The sequence below is a fragment of the Bombyx mori genome, chromosome 26 (assembly GCF_030269925.1).
Source record: "Bombyx mori chromosome 26, ASM3026992v2".
In the NCBI taxonomy this organism is placed as follows: Eukaryota; Metazoa; Arthropoda; class Insecta; order Lepidoptera; family Bombycidae; genus Bombyx; species Bombyx mori.
Genome location: NC_085132.1, coordinates 3,039,588 through 3,056,455, shown reverse-complemented (window position 1 = coordinate 3,056,455; position 16,868 = coordinate 3,039,588). Strand labels below are relative to the sequence as shown.

The 16,868-nt window shown below is 38.9% G+C and overlaps 1 protein-coding gene and 1 long non-coding RNA gene across 2 annotated transcripts; one reads left to right on the top strand and one right to left on the bottom strand.

Moving 5' to 3' along the window:
- Positions 1-878: 878 nt before the first annotated feature.
- On the bottom strand, positions 879-5,438 carry LOC134201474 (uncharacterized). Its single transcript, XR_009976797.1, has 3 exons — positions 5,125-5,438; positions 4,177-4,350; positions 879-1,885 (listed from the first exon to the last, which is right to left on the bottom strand). It is a non-coding gene; the product is annotated as an uncharacterized LOC134201474 (long non-coding RNA).
- LOC101739000 (spermatogenesis-defective protein 39 homolog) lies at positions 2,435-11,874 on the top strand. The gene is made up of 11 exons (XM_004932986.5): positions 2,435-2,698; positions 3,397-3,544; positions 4,195-4,385; positions 4,988-5,124; positions 5,461-5,488; positions 6,805-6,955; positions 7,753-7,889; positions 9,032-9,121; positions 9,636-9,791; positions 10,852-10,977; positions 11,489-11,874. The coding sequence occupies exons 1-11, from the start codon at positions 2,630-2,632 to the stop codon at positions 11,507-11,509; spliced, it is 1,254 nt and encodes a 417-aa protein (XP_004933043.1). The 5' UTR covers positions 2,435-2,629; the 3' UTR covers positions 11,510-11,874.
- Positions 11,875-16,868: the final 4,994 nt, after the last annotated feature.

Sequence of the window (16,868 nt, the reverse complement as noted above, 5' to 3'; positions counted from 1 at the left end):
CTGGCACACAGCGACCCGTAGGCGGGGGTAGAGGCTTCCTCTCATGCTGCACGCATGCCGGAGAATATTGCGGGGTGGGCGCACTAGGTACTTGGGGGCTGCTGTGCTGCTTGCAACCAGCGCCGCACCTCCCCAAGGGACACGGCTTTGATGCTGAGTTATTACTAGCCTTCTCTTTATCAGAATTAGTAGGGCATGTCGTGTTTTCGCACCTCGGCGGTCGATTGGCAGGACAATAGCTGTTATCACAACTAAATGCTTCGTCAGTTCTATATTCTTTCGGTTGGATTGACTTACAATCAGGACACGGGCAAGTTACTTTGATTATACCTTTCCTGATGTCATTTATTCTGCCCGGAGTGTAATGTAGACAACCGTAGTGCACCCAGCTGTCACAAGCACCCTCGCATTGTAGCCCAGTTTTTTGAGACACCGGACCCAAGCAAATCTTACAGGGATTTTTCACTTTATTGCATTTTGACATTCTGGTCGTTTATAATATTTACTGCGAATGGACATAACGGCGATGACTGGTTGCCGTTAAATTTACGTTTAGTCTGTCATTGTAGATTTAAAATACATAAATTTATGAAATAGTAAACCAGTGTAAAGATTGTTTTGGTTTTGAGATTAAATGAAAATGTCATTATGTCGCATCAATTACCAATGATTATTCTAGCTTCAGTCTTCCTCTATGTGCGGTCATTTAAAAAGAGGTTTGTAAAAAATACACTAATAAAATGTTAGTGTGTATAATCGATTGTTGTAAAATCCAAAATTTTATAAATACGTATTTTAAAAAGGATTTACCTAAATGTATATATAGGCTGTATTTCCTTTGCCTGACAAAGTGAAACAACAAAAAAAAAAACGTAGGATGCCCGTTTGATTAATTTATTTATTTCCAAATTTAATCGTAGCACGTACAAACAAATTACAGTATTTGTCTCCGGTTTTTTTTTTAAATAAATTATTACTCGTGACCCAGACGCCTTTCCAGTTTCACTAGGGCAGGTGGGCGAGCAAAGGCTCAGCCAGGAGGGTGGGATTTGCTAACAGGTGCCCGAGCGCCTCCAAATGAGACCTAGCAACTCGAGAGCAACTGCTTCACGAATGAATCTACTACCGGATCGGAATCGCGACCCGCTGAGAAGATCCGACGAGAAACTCAGCGGACTGATGCATGGGTTAGGTTGCACGTCGAACTCTTTGCCGATTTCGACGAGTACGGTTACCGGGGTCCTTAAGTCTTTATGGGTGGACGAGCTCACAGACCACCTGATGTTAAGTGGTTACTGAAGCCCATGGACATCTATGACGTAAATGCGCCACCCACCTTGAGATATCAGTTCTAAGGTCTCAAGTATAGTTACAACGACTGCCCCTCCCATCAAACCGAAACGCATTACTGCTTCACGGCAGAAATAGGGAGGGTGGTGGTACCTACCCGCGTGGACTCACAAGAGGTCCTACCACCAGTAATTACGCAAATTATAATTTTGCGGGTTTGATTTTTATTACACGATATTATTCCTACACCGTGGAAGTCAATCGTGAAAATTTATTGAGTACATATTTCATTATGAAAATTGGTACCCTCCTGGGATTCGTACATCGGTGCATCGCTCAACACGAATGCACCGGACGTCAGTACAAGGGTTATTGGATCTGATGGATCGATCGACGTCGGCGTTGACGGCGGCTGGCTCCTGCGTGATCAGGATTTGGGGAGTCAGCGGCGGCAACGAGAAGGCGGCTGTCATGACACATAGCCTTGTAGAAGTACCGTTCCGACGCTGACTTCATGTGTTTCCGGATGGATTCGAGGCCCCGGTCATCGTGTAGGTCAACCTTTCTCACAAATCACAGAGTTCCAACGGCTAACCTGCAAAAGCGAAATTGTAGGGATTGGAGGGTGTCTACGTGCGTGCGGGCCGCGTGAGGGAATACCACACTCGCGTTAGTCATAACGGGCCTTATGCCAGTTTTGTAAAGTGTCACCTTATTAAGAAGGGACAATTTACTTTGCTTACTTACTTCAGCAAGATAGAACAAAAATAATCTTTAGATTTTATTTAATTTTAAAAATGACTACCGTAAGTTTACTTAGGTGAAATGACACTAATAATAGCTATAGCCTTCATTAAGACAAAATTTTAAATAAATTTCGATTCACGGCTGTGCGTATTCTTTTGAAATACAGATGGATGGATGGAGAAATACAGACAGAAACACAGACAAATCAGAACTGGACGCAGTGGAAAAAAAGTATAGCGATTGTTATTAAAACAAAAACTCACTATCTAGTCATTAAATTTTTATTCAACCTAGATTGGTTCGCATTCGCTTAACATACAATTCCGCCAACACTGGTGCGCCACACACAAATCGATTAAGAAATTAAAGATCGAATTTCAAGAAATCGATTCAAATCGGACATCCCATTTACTTAAAGGCTGTCTTTGAAATGTGACTTGACCTAAAAGGCTTAGTTACCAGGTCATAGAATACCATAAAAAAGTTTGAAATATGAATGAAAACTGAAAATTAATTGTGTTGTGTAAACATATTTATGTAAATAAACTTCTGAATTCTGATACCTATCACCTATCAAAGATAATCACTGAATATGGATGATGACGATTATTGGAATACGAGTGACACTAAAGCGAAAGCATTCAGCTTTGACGATGATGTGGTAATCCGATTTCTTTTTTTTTCACCTTTTGTGCACGGAGTTGTAGGATTTATAGGAATTTATATAACTGAAGCAAAATAAGGGTAGTAATCATTACAAAATAATGTTTTATAAACATGATAACTAAAACGTGATTGTAATTATAGTTTCAATAGCATCTATTTGTAATATAAAGAGTATAGGTACTAAAAAATTAACTATATAAAATAGTATACTTACTAAATAATGAATCCAAAGATACTTAAATATAATTAGGTATATATGTAGTAGTTGAAATTTAATTAATCTTAAACTAGCATTAGCTAATACGACCCATTCATCATCAAGTATTTTATTAATGCAAAAAAATATATCCTTAGTTTCAGTCTCATTTGTATTAAAAATTAAATATGACAGAAATATTTTATGATAAGTAATATTAATTAAAATGGTATGTAAGATAATATTATTGTTTTATTTACGTTTAACCATTATATTTTTATAAGACACTACTTCATATTAAAAATTGATACAATAGAATATATTATTTAAAATCAAACACTTATTAACTGCCAGTATGTATCATTTTGCGCAAGTAGGTTACGTCAGCTCTTCAACAATAAGAATACCTTGTTTCGTTTGATTCGTTTTTTTCTGTCTATTCTCTCATTACTACATTTAGAAATTACTGTACCGTAATGTAAATTGTAAATCTACAGTTATCTCCGCAAGAGATCTTGGCTATTGGGCAGAAAACATATCCCGGACAGAAGGAAGAGAGCATTTTCAGTTCGAGCAGTATTAGTACGGTGAAGGTTGCTCAGATTCCATTAATGAGTTTAGTTACACCCAAAGTTTTAGATTTGAGTAAGTATTTAAATGATGCTGACATAAACATCGATAGAAAATTTAAATAATTTCTTTGTTTATTTCTATGTGAAGTGCCATACAGCATAGTCATTTATATCAACAAAGAGTAATTACAGGCATCCACAGTATTTAATAAAAAATAATTGAAAAACTAAAGGAATTGTGGATAAAATTCTAGAAATCATCAATGTAAATATAAATACTATCAACTATCTGTAGGTATTAGCATGTCTCAAAATGTCATTTGAACTTATCTGCATCATTTTACTGGCAATTGGGAACATTGTGAGATTATACGGTAGGTACCACCTTCCTGCCTATTTTTTGATACAACACAGTCATGCCTTCTGCGATGGAGAACCATTAAAGACTCAACTGAGACTGATTTCAAGGTGGCTAGTGTTATTTAAATTCTAATTTGTGTATAAGCTCTACTCACCGTGTACCATCAGAATGTGAGTATTATGTACTCTTTTAATGCCAATAAATTGGTAAAATTATATTTATCTAACAACTATACTATGTTTAGTACAACATTTGCAAAAGGTGTAATTCCCTACCATATAATTAATACAAGAAAAGATAAAGAAATTGGATTTTGGTGTATCAAATTCATTTAAATACCATACCGTATAAATCTATTTCAGTTCTTTTAGCACAATCAGGGAAAGATCCAGCCCAAGAACAGAGTCAAGAATCTCCAGAGACCGTGGCAGTTACATTGAAAAGGCTGGTCCTCGGTAGGCGATGTGCTCTCCATGTACACCGCACAATGAAGAGCAAGACTGAACTGTTAGACGGAGCTGTGGCAATAGGAGATGGGAATGCTATACTAACGGTTCGTTTTTATACATATTGTTACGTGCTCGGCTTCGGGATAAATAAAATTCTACCAAATTACAAGTAAAAATATATATTACAGAAACAATTACTTAATTTTTTTAATATTATAATGTGTGAATTGTGGCCCTGCTTTGAGATTGATGCTTCAATCTGCTGATGTATTGTAATTAATTTTTCTATTGTTTTGCCTTTCAATTGTGAGCACAGCAGATTAACATTTCATTGTTAGTCTCATTAGGACTTTCATTCACTTTATCAAAGGACATATTGTTAAAATTAGACAGAAAAAAACCTGAATTAGATCTCATTTACTGGTGGTAGGACCTCTTGAGAGTACGCGAGGGTAGGTATCACCACCCTGCCTATTTCTGCCGTGAAGCAGTAATGCGTTTCGGTTTGAAGGGCCGGGCAGCCGTTGTAACTATACTTGAGATCTTAGAACTTATATCTCAAGGTGGGTGGCGCATTTACGTCGTAGATGTTTATGGACTCCAGCAACCACTTAACACCAGGTGGGCTGTGAGCTCATCCACCCATCTAAGCAATAAAAAAAAAACATTTCGTTTACCAATAATTGTTTCAAGTAAATCATTTCAGGTGGTGCTCTTTTTAATTGCAACATTGAACAAGAAATTAGTATATGAATTATTATCTTCGAGGCTCATAGCACTAAACCATTACATAAGCTTTCTACAAAATGAAGGAAAAATCACTGAACTAACTGATTTACTTACGTAAGTTTAGATTTATTTTAATGAGTGATATCTGATAGCTCAATGCTGATGGGTCTGAGTCAGAGTTATCGGAGTCAGCATGAAGAAATCTTCTAATTGCACAGGAACAGTGAAAGTATTCCTGTAGAAATATAGGCCTGAAGCCGCATCTCAATAAAAGTGGTAGACGATGTAATGTCAACAGTTTCTATCTGATTTCTATGGTGATTCTATGATGATATAAGAAGTAACTTAGGCTACTTTTTTAAGACTATCAATAATAAAATTTGATGTTTCCGAAGCGAAGCGAGGGCGGATCGCTAGTATATTATAATAATCGCCTTACTGTCTTTCCAGCATGCTTGGAAGGAGTCCTGATGCGGCAGTAAGTGTCTTCATTCTTATTCTTCTTTCCTATTACCCTCTGCTGGGGTGTAGGGCTCGAATCAAATTCTTCCACTTTCATCAGTCTTGGGCAGTCTGTTCTAACTCCTGCCACGTCATGCCCAAGACGCCTAGTTCCTGCTCTACTGAGCGATGCCGAGTTGTTCTAGGACGACCTGTCTTCCTTTTGTCATACACCAGTGGCGTAGCTTGGTGGGGGCGAGGCGGGGGGGGGGGTCACTTTTTAGGGAACGGCAAAATTTCTCAATAAATAATAAAATTATATTTGAACCAATTCATATTTTTATCGCAACTACAAATTTGGACCAATTGAACTGACAACACCGTCTATACTGACTCGCGGGGATTCCCCGTATTTTATAATAGTAAGGAAGTACGTGATGCTTTGACAATTCAAATAAAGTTTTATTGATGGATTGTCAGTCCATTTCACATTGACGTATCGTAATTTATGTTACGCTTTAAAACTGTGATTTTTGTGCAAATAAGTACTTACGTGTAGTGGTTGATGATCAAAGTGAAATACTGAAATAAAAGGGCGGCAAAATTGTCTTCTGCCCCGGGCGGCTGACACTCACGCTACGCCACTGTCATACACTTTGTAGGTCAGTGCTCTCTTGGGTAGGTGGTCAATCATTCTTATTGATTGCAAAAAAGAAGATATAGATATCAGCATTCATAATCGTATTTCTTGTTTCCGCTTTTAGAGGAACCGAAGCATAGTGGTTACGAAATAAGCGCATGAAATCATTGACATTGTTACTGACAGTGATTTTACAAGTTGCAAAACAAAACGCAAAGTACTCCTAAAGCTTATTAATAGGTTTCACCCAATGAAATAAAGAATTATGAAGGGCTTATTGCGATAGTAAACTATGCTGGTGGAACAAATTAGCCATCCTGAGTGAAAACTGTTAATATAGGTATGGCGTACCTATGAGCTGGCAATGTAAGTTCGGGAACGCAGACCGTTAAAAACAAACTAACACGCCATAATATTTAACGACAATTTATTTATAAAAACCAATGCGAAAATGCTTTAAATTCCTTCAGATTATCAAAATATTTAAAGATTAGAAAATTCACACTCAACGAGCCACGAAACCATGGCGAAGGAAGTGACAGATAGTTTTGACAGCCAGTGACAGCTATTCTCAATAAACTTGACACTGTGTAAGGCTTATGCCTTTTAGCTTATACAGCCAATTTATACTTATAATGGAATGAATAGAATACATAATATTTCTATCAAAAACAAACTTGTTGTGGGTAATCGGTTCTTAAATCCGTCGATAGATGGCGCACTTCCAGCACGCCGTTAAGACGCAGGGCAACAACGTGGACGGCTTGCTGCGGAAGGTGACCAATATCCTGGCGAACCACTTCAACCAGCCCGGCGTGGACGCGCACCAAACCAAAATGGTTGATGCTTACGTTAAGTTACTCGGTAATTATTAGATCTTTTTTTATTTCGTAGATTGATGAAGAAGCTCATGGCACTTCTGGTGGTAAATGCACTTATCACAGGACTCTCTACACCACTCTTGGTTGACTGGTAGAGGATGCCTCAGCCATAAAGTCCGCCATTGTACCTTTGTGCTTTAGATAGCGGCACCAGGTAAAGAGAAAAAAAAATTGTGTTAAAAATTTGACTAGTTCTTTAATCATAACAAGTGACGAAATAGAGGGTAAACGCTAAGTTCACAACCTCATGACGCTTGAGATGTGAGGTCAGTTTTTTTTTATTACTTAGATGGGTGGACGAGCTCATAGCCCACCTGGTGTTAAGTGGTTACTGGAGAGCCCCTAGACATTTACAACGCAAATGCGCCACCCACCTTGAGATATAAGTTCTAAGGTCTCAGTATAGTTAGAACGGCTGCCCCACCCTTCAAACCGAAACGCATTACTGCTTCACGGCAGAATTGGCGGGGTGGTGGTGGTACCTACCCGCGCGGACTCACTAGAGGTCCTACCACCAGTAATTACGCAAATTATAATTTTCCGGGTTTGATTTTAATTACACGATGTTATTCCTTTACCGTGGCAGTCAATCGTGAACATTTGTTGAGTACGTATTTCATTAGAAAAATTGGTACTCGCCTGAGATTCGAACGCCGGTGCATCGCTCAACACGAATGCACCGGACGTGCTTATCCCTAAAGGATCCACGACGACTCCTCCGCCAATTCTCTTTTTTAAATAAAACTATTTTCGCGATTATTTTGAATGTCGTTTATTCAGAATGGCAGAAACTGGCGAACCTGCCGGAGTTGAGCAACAGGTCGGCGTTACAGTGTCTGGCGTACACGTGCTCGCGACACTGGACCGAAGGTGCCGGCGCCGCCATGTCCCCGCTGACCTTGGGCCAGCGTCAGCAGGTACCGCCTCACGCACGTAACTTTTCGAAACTGTGCTGGTGATATAGCAACCCATTTTTTTTAGGGTATTTTATGACCTGGTAACTAAGACCTTTAAGTCATGTCTTATTTTAATTTATATTCTTATTGCTATGAAAAATGATAATATGGAGTGTAATGAAATTAAATGAAATGAGATGATATGGGATGAAATATAATCTTAGTAAAATTGTGGTCATTTACTAAGACTTTTTCAGTGGACTTTTTGGAGGATTCCGAGAAGTTATGTCCAGCGGCTTTGTTTCATTTTCCCACATTTGTGCACTTTCACAGACACTAAACAGTTAATAAACCACCGTTATTACAAATTTAAACCTGAAGAAACACTAAATAGATAAAATAAAACAAATCACACAACTTCAATCCTTGCGTTCCCGCCAAAAAGTCATAGCACCCCATAGCTCTTCCCATAGCTGTCTGTCCGCGACTGAGCAACTCGCCAGAGAACGGGCAGTAGCATTCCCGGTATAGCGGCAAACGTCCCTCGCTCTTCCATACAAATTTGAGTTAACTTTTACGCTATCGAGAACGTTAAAAAACTCGCACTAAGCACTCTGTAGGCGTGCCGGCTGAAGTTAGCTTATCATGCATTTAGTAAAGTTGCATTGTAGTGAGCCATTAAGTAACTTAGTCGCAGAAAACCTGGCGAGAAATATAGTCACATTAAATATTGTCTAATAACCTCGTAAATCAGTGTTCAGTAGAATTAATACAATATTTAATTATGTTACGCGCTGGGGTTCGGCGTAAATAATAAATCCACCGAAGTACAAATACTTATAGTCGATATGACATCCCTAGGATTATCGAGAACATTCCTCACAAGTCGAGTATTTTCGATGTGTGTTACCGCTATCTGACAATAGATGGCGTTGCACTTCTCTAGCGTTCTAGATGTTACTAGAGCCGTTGATGTTCGTTTTGGCTATTCGGCGATAGATGGCGTTCTTGAAGGTGAAACCTCCGGTATATACAATTCGACCTCATGTCTCAAGGTGGGTTAGCCGTGTCATCGACGTGACCACACCGGTGTTCGAACCGCATGGGTAGGTATCAATTTTGACCACACAATGAGACTTGAACACGTGCATTTTTTGTTTCAGATAAGTCCGTTGCAGTTCGACTGGGTCGTTTTGAACGTTCATGCTAAATCCGGAAAGTGGGACATCCTCGAATCGCTGTTCACGAAAAAGGCGAGTTTAGTTTTATATATATTTTTTATTGCTTAGGTGGATGGGCGAGTTCACGGCCCACATGATGTTAAGTGGTTACCGGAGCCCGTAGACATTTATTTAACCTTTCCTGGAACAGCGCCCCTAGCGGCAAACGTAGCCAACTCGATACAAGTTGCAGTTAACTTCTATGCGATCGAAAAGTTAACTTAAAATTGTATGGAGTTGGAACAGCGCCCCTAGTGGCAAACGTAGCCAAACTGCTCCAACTCCATACAAATTTGAGTTAACTTTTACGCTATCGAGAACGTTAAAAAACTCGCACTGAGCACACTAGTATCTTCGGTAACCGAAAACCCCACTGAAGATCTAAACTTTAGATCTTCAGTGGGGTCTTCGGGAGACCATTAAAAAGTTTTAATACAAAATGCATTTTTGTCTATAATTCTGGCCCTCCTCTAGAATTTCCTAAACTTTGTGGCCCGCCATTAAAAATGTTTGCCCGCCACTGATCTAAACTGACATGCGTCTCCAGGACTGGCTGGGGCGGAGCACGGTGTCGTCGCACGTGCCGGCGCAGTGCCTGCTGAGGCGGCTCAGCGAGCTGGGGGCCAGCTCCCGGCTCATGGCCGCCTGCCTCGCCAAGCTGCCGAGCGCCGACGAACGACTCGCTCTGGCGCTCAATTACAAAGTCAGTACATAATTAACACACAAGCGGCCCGCTCCGGCTCCGCTCGGGTCTCTAACAAAAATTTCAACGACATTTGACGTAGCTTTATTTTTATAAATAAAAGAACACTTATTGCGGCATAACTATAATATTTAGACATGTGCTGTCGCGACACTTTTTGTAAATAATAATGTGATCTACAAAGTCGTAGTACATTATTTTATTCTATCATCAATAGTTTGGGCAGGGCACGCGATGTAAAGAATATTTTAAGTTTTTTTTTTACACCTTGGGTTAAATTATTGGAGTTTTAGTAAGGATCCCTAATTTTTTTTAAAAAATATTATAGCCTATGTCACTCGGGAATAGCGTAGCTTTCAAACAGTGAAATAATTTTTCAAATGGGTTCAGTAGTTTCGGAGCCTATTCAATACAAACAAACAAACAAATATTTCCTCTTTATAATATTAGTATAGATTCACCGACGTGATGGTCACCGGTGCCCTACGCGGCGCACTGAAGTAACTACGTCGATTTCTGTTACTAAGCGCCTCGATTGCCTAACTTTGTCTTCTTTTGTTTGATAAACCTTTTAGTATTTTAGGTCTCTTAGAAATAGATTCATTGTCAGTATCTTCGGATTCGTCTTTCCCAGAATCGACTAGATATACCGGCGCCTTAGTAAGAAGAACAAAGAGAAATCGACGTAGTTACTTCAGGGCGCCGCGTAGGGCACCGGTGACCTACGCGGCAGTCAACGTGTTAACGCGATTTTACCTAATCTGACTTGCATCTGCCTACGTAAGGGAATCTTTCAAATTGATTTTTTTTATTGCTTAGATGGGTGGGCGAGCTCACAGTCTGGTGTTAAGCGGTCGCTGGAGCCCATAGACATCTACAACGTAAATGTCAAGTAACCACTTAACACAAGGTGACTGTGAGCTCGTCCACCCAAAAAAAAAAAAAAAATTGTGTTTCCAAAAATAGGGGGTGTTTTATTTCTTTAATCTTTTAACTAATAGCAAGCTTGTTAGATGTAACAAAAGAAGTATTTGGTAGCAGTGTTTTTTTCCACAACTAGGTCCACTGCGTGGTGATACAGACTTACGCGAAACAAAAGGACCGACTGGCCCTAACCAACTACAAGATGACGCTGAACCCTCAGAGCGAGGAGTACATACTCGCCGAGAACACGCTGAGGGATCCTGTAAGCATCCAATTTATTTAATTAATTGAAATTAATTAGGTTGTGAACTCGTCAACCAATGAAAGAAAAAAAAAAAAACTCATTAACCCTTCGACTACAGTGTAGGTCACCGGTGCCCTACGCGGCGCACTGAACTATATAATGTTGATTTCCCTCTTTGATCTTCTTGTTAAGACGCCGGAATACCTAGTAGACTTTTTATTTATTTTTTATTGCTTAGATGGATGAACAAGCTCACAGCCCACCTGGTGTTCAGTGGTTACTGGAGCCCATAGACATTTATAGCGTAAATGCCGCCACCCACCTTGAGATATAAGTTATAAGGCCTCAGTATAGTTACAACGGCTACCCCACCCTTCAAACCGAAACGCATTACTGCTTCACGGCTGAAATAGGCAGGGTGGTGGTGGTACCTACGCGTGTGGACTCACAAGAGGTCCTACCACTAGTAATTACGCAAATTATAATTTGTTTTAATTATGATTAATTTATATTTAATTCTTTGTTTCAGTCAATCAAATGGAAAAATTAGTACCTAACATCGCCTTTCTTAATCAATATTAATGTTATATCGATTTTAAAAATTAAAACTGCAGTGGGAGGTCCCCTAAATGAGTGCAGTAGAATGGTCTCGAGCAGGGAGAGATGGCGCGACATCGTGAGACGCATCAAGTCTGCCCCTTCCAACCCTACATGACGATCACGACCACTTTTAATATAAAGAATAAATGTATGCGCATTGAATAACAGTTAGAGAAATAAGGGAGTACTAGATTTCCTTAGGACTACAGGGAATAGACAGGACCAGCTCGCGCTAACCGTAAATAACGATACATTTTAGAACTTAACACAAAGAAATAAAGTAAAAAATCGTTTAAATAAAGCTTACGATACGAACAGCGTTTTATTTGCAATAAAATACTTACCTATTTCTAAAATAAAACATGTGTGCAATTCACATGTGGTAGAAGTGAAACCTTCAAAAATTAAAATACAATTATCCCAAATGTCTAAGTATACGTAAAATTTTGTCATTAGTAAATAATTGTAAATCATCTTTTATAGTATGAGGTAGCGCCCTCTGTGAATTGATATTTTAACTTCACGTATAATCCGAAATTAAAATTCACTACAAGAGGTTTCATACACACGTTAGTATTAAAAAATGTCATAGATGGCGCTGTATTAAAAAAACACTACACTAATGTGTTCTATCTCATTCTCTCGCCGGCTGAATCCTATACATTTATGTGTTTGTGTCTCTATGGACTTATTTTTTCGTTTCATCGAGTTTGGAATCGCAACGATTCTAAAGAAGTTTCACTTCAAAAATAATATTGAGTGTAAAACTTCATTAAGTCTTTATCGAGCGATGCGAGTTTGACGTTGTTCAAATCCCGTTGCCAAAATACAGCCACCAATTTCTCTAAGGAAGTAAATCTTTAACATGTGCTCACGAACGACTTGCAAGAAGAGGGTTTGGCGGGTAGCCATCATTGAACACAAAATGTGGAGAGATATACGACAGAGGGAAGATCTTCCACCGAGCGGGTGATATTACTCGGTAGACGTAACTAGCAAGAGCAGTGCTTCGCAGAATCTACCACCGGATCGGAAACTCGAAGATCCGGCGATAAACTCCAGAGAGCTGTGTCTATGGGTTAATTTACTCGTCGAGTCCTTAATCGCAAGCGACGGGTTCGGCGAAGACGGTGACCGGTGCTTAAGGTACCTAAAAGCCAAAAGCACCGTTAAAGGATCGGGAGGATCCATAATGATGTGCTTAGGGCCATTCAGTTCACTATTCGGTCCCCAGGATCGGGTTTTTTTTCCTACCTAAGCTGATAGCCTTGAGAGGCTATTTCAGCGTAACCGTAGGTGAGCTCGCGGGTCTCAAACCTAACGACGTTGCTAACACGAACCCTAGCAAGAGCCGTGCTTCGCAGAATTACCACCGGATCGGAAACGCGACCCACTGAGAAGATCCGGCGAGAAACTCAGTGGGCTGTGTCTGTGGGTTAATTTACTCGACGAGCCCTTCGTCGGTGACCGGTGCTTGAGGTACCTAAAAGCACCGTTAGTGGATCGGGAGGATCCGAAATGACGTGTTTAGGGCGACGTCGACTGCTTTCCATTCTTTCCGCAGGATCGGGAATGTAGTTGCCGGCGGCCACGATGAAAGGGTTCTCGTGTCGTGCCGCTTTATCGAAGTGGCAGGATCGGGTATGTTGTTCGGAGCTTATATATGCAAGCTTAACTTGGAAATGTCGTAAGCGAGATTCAGGCATCTGTCAAATATCTTGTGTTCTGTGATGGCTATTACAAAAAGATATTAGACAGATGCCTGAATCTCGCTTACGACATTTTCAAGATAACCTCGCACATACTCGTATACAAGTTCTCCGTCCTTCGGACCGTCGGTCTACTGAATTGCACCCGCTCTTCCTTTTGCCATTAAACCTTCCAAAAAAGGAATATCGTGTAATAAAAATAAAACGAAAAATTCTAATTTGCGTTATTACTGGTGGTAGGGCGATCTGTTAGCCCGCACGGGTAGGTGTCACTACCCTGCCCATATCTGCCGCTAAGCAAATCTCGTTGGATTTCACAAAGCAAGACTTTGCAGTCGACTGTGCGCGAGGCGAGCAGCCGCATTGGCAATCGGAGCGTAAGTTTTAAGCGTTGCTATATGTGGTAAAGTCGATCGATTTCAACAGCGTACTTGGAAAAAGTTGCAAATATATGTACCTACACTAAAGTTTACACACGTTATAAAGAAATAGAACAAAGAAACACTGGGTGTGCATCATGATTGGCAAACACGAGATGGGCACAAGGATTTTGGAATATATTTTTAACGAATAACTAAAAAATATGGAGATATGTTTATCGGATAGTCAGTGTCGCTCTTGATACAGTGGTCGTGGTTTTCATTATTTCAGGTGTCGGTGGCAAGCTTCACAAAACGCTGCCACTGCTCTCTCGAATTCACTGCGATGAGCATAAATTGGCTTCAGGGTTTTTTCATAATAATAATTATGAAAACATAACGAAGCAAGATTCAATCTATTGCGGGTAACCGCACAGTGTACATTGTAACCGACCGGCTTATAAGCTATAAGACTTTAATGTCAGTGTCTAAACACACCTTATTTAACATTAATGGTGCTATTGCAGCTCATCTAACCATTTCATAATTGTATTTGCAATTTCGAAAAGGGCACATCTCTGAAAATGTAAAATGTTCAGGAAATGAAAAAAAAAACTGATTATATTCTAAAGCAGTGTAATATTTAAAATATTAACTTTTGAGATATATTTTAGTGTTAATTAACAATTGAAAATTACTTATTTATAATACTATACGGAATTATTATAAAATGGGTGTAGGTAAGCCTCAAAACTACATGTACAATATTAAAAAACCTATTTGACAAAATATGCAACATGTGCCCTTTTCGAAATTGCATATTCAATTATAAAGGTGTCGTTAAATAACAATTTTGTTTCTCGTGTGATTCATAGAATGACTACCAACTGGAAATAATTCAAGATTGACGTCACAATGACTCATTGTTCGTATGCGCGGAAATTGTATCGTGTGAAGCTAATTAGTGTTACATTTAATTAAGTAATATATAATAAACTTAAATAATATGCAGGCGCAAACGTTAGCAGTTTTGTTTAGATTAGGTAGGCAGCGGCTTGGCTCTGCCCCTGGCATTGCTGACGTCCATGAGCGACGGTGACCACCTACCATCAGGTGGGCCGTATGCTCGTCTGCCTACAATGGCAATAAAAAAAAGATTATATAGAGTAATCCGCTAGCCCAATACTTAGCACCCTTGATAGCCGAGCCTCACATAATAATATGTGGGTCTTAAATTCGATTCCCGCATTACCCGTATATCGTATAATGAACAGGTTTGCTTACTTGCTTCCTTGCTTGCTACTTGGGTGTACATAATACATATGTTTATATTTAAAAATAATATAGGTACTTATCTATATCAATACCTTAGTACCTAATTGTACAGGGAATCTTAGTTTGGGGCCAGAAAACAGTGCGATTTAGGTATCCACGGTTGTTTTTTTAATTGAATGTTATTCATTAAATATTGAGCATAAGCCGTTGTCGCAAATTTGAAAGCTTTTAAAAATTATGTTATCCTCGAAATTCTTTATTCCCAAAGCGATAGTTTAGAAAAAAAAACAAAGTAGGTACGTACGTAATTTTTGGTACATACAGAAAAGAATGTCACTATCAAACTTGTATTTATTAAGACTGATCCGATAAATAACGAATCTATTCTGACCTTGCTTCAATTTTGTAAATATTTTTTTATAATTTTTGTCATTTCTGTAAAGAAAACAATCACGAGACAAGATAAACAGAACAATTCGTTTCTTATATCCTTTTATTACTAACTTCTAGATTTCTTAAACACGTATTATTAAATTAAATCTTTAGATTAATCTCCGTCCTGGCAACAGCAACCCTCGTCCACTTCGACCCCGCACATTTTTAATAAAAACACGCACAGGGTAACGCAGAACAAACACCTAAGGATCTTTCCACACGATCCACAATCGCAGGTGCAACAGCAACACATATTGACAATAATAAAGTTTCAAGTATCAAAACTTATCAATCCACGTATTGTTGAGTGCAAAAACTGTCCAACTAACTGCTGTGTGTAGTATGAAAGTTTTTTAATGTATCGTCGGAACGAAAGTATCACAATTGTTTTCACGGCACAATTATTCTGATATGACTAAACTATAAAATTAATTTTCGCCAACACTATCTTTAATATTGGTGTATATTTTTTAACTGTTCCTTAATACAGCCGTAACACTCAAACTAGGTAAAACCTTCGACTGTTTTGACCAAGGAAATACGAAACGCTTCGTTCGTCATAGATCAATGAGTCTGTAGAGGTCATTTGACACCTGTAAGTAGTATTACCTATACAATAAAGTTAAAATAAAACCGGCTCGACCTTAACAAATCGGCAGGGAAAAATACACTTTATTAAAATACGATAGAGACTTTAATTATACAACTTAATGTTACCTTAACCCTTAACACCAGGTGAGCTATGAATTTATCAGTCACTAGCGGCCCGCTCCGGCTCCGCTCGGGTCTTTAACAAAAAAATTCAACGATATTTGACGTTGTTTTATTTAAAAAAATAAAAGAACACTTATTGCGGCATGACTATAATAGTTAGACATATGCTGTCGTGAGTCTTTGTAAATAATAATGTATTCTACCCAAGTCGTAGTGCATTATTTTATTCTATCATCAATAGTTTTCGCAGGGCACGCGATGTAAAGAATATTTTAGGTAATTTTTTTACATCTTAGGTTACATTATTGGAGTTTTAGTAAGGATCCATAATTTGTATCAAAAAAGATTTATAGCCTATGTCACTCGGGAATAGTGTAGCTTCCAAGCAGTGAAATAATTTTTCAAATCGGTTCAGTAGTTTCGGAGCCTATTCAATACAAACAAACAAACAAATCTTTCCTCTTTATAATATTAGTATAGATTTACGATAAAGCCGGATAGTCAAAGTGCCCCGTCTAGGGAATCATCTGTGAATTTATGATAACATATCATAAAATTCGAAGTAAATGAGATTAGTTATCATTCTATGAGTATATAAAAGGAAGATAAGAAAATTTAATGATAAGATAGCGGATTCATTTATGGGATTGTCTGATTTGTTAAAGGCGTTAGTTACAATATGAACGAAACCAGCTCACTCAGTTTCTCGCCGGATCTTCTTAATAGGTCGCGATCTGATGGTTGATTCAGCGAAGCACTACTCTTACTGAGGCAGATGTTAAGGAAACTCTCAGACTGAGCCCTGTGAACATCGCCT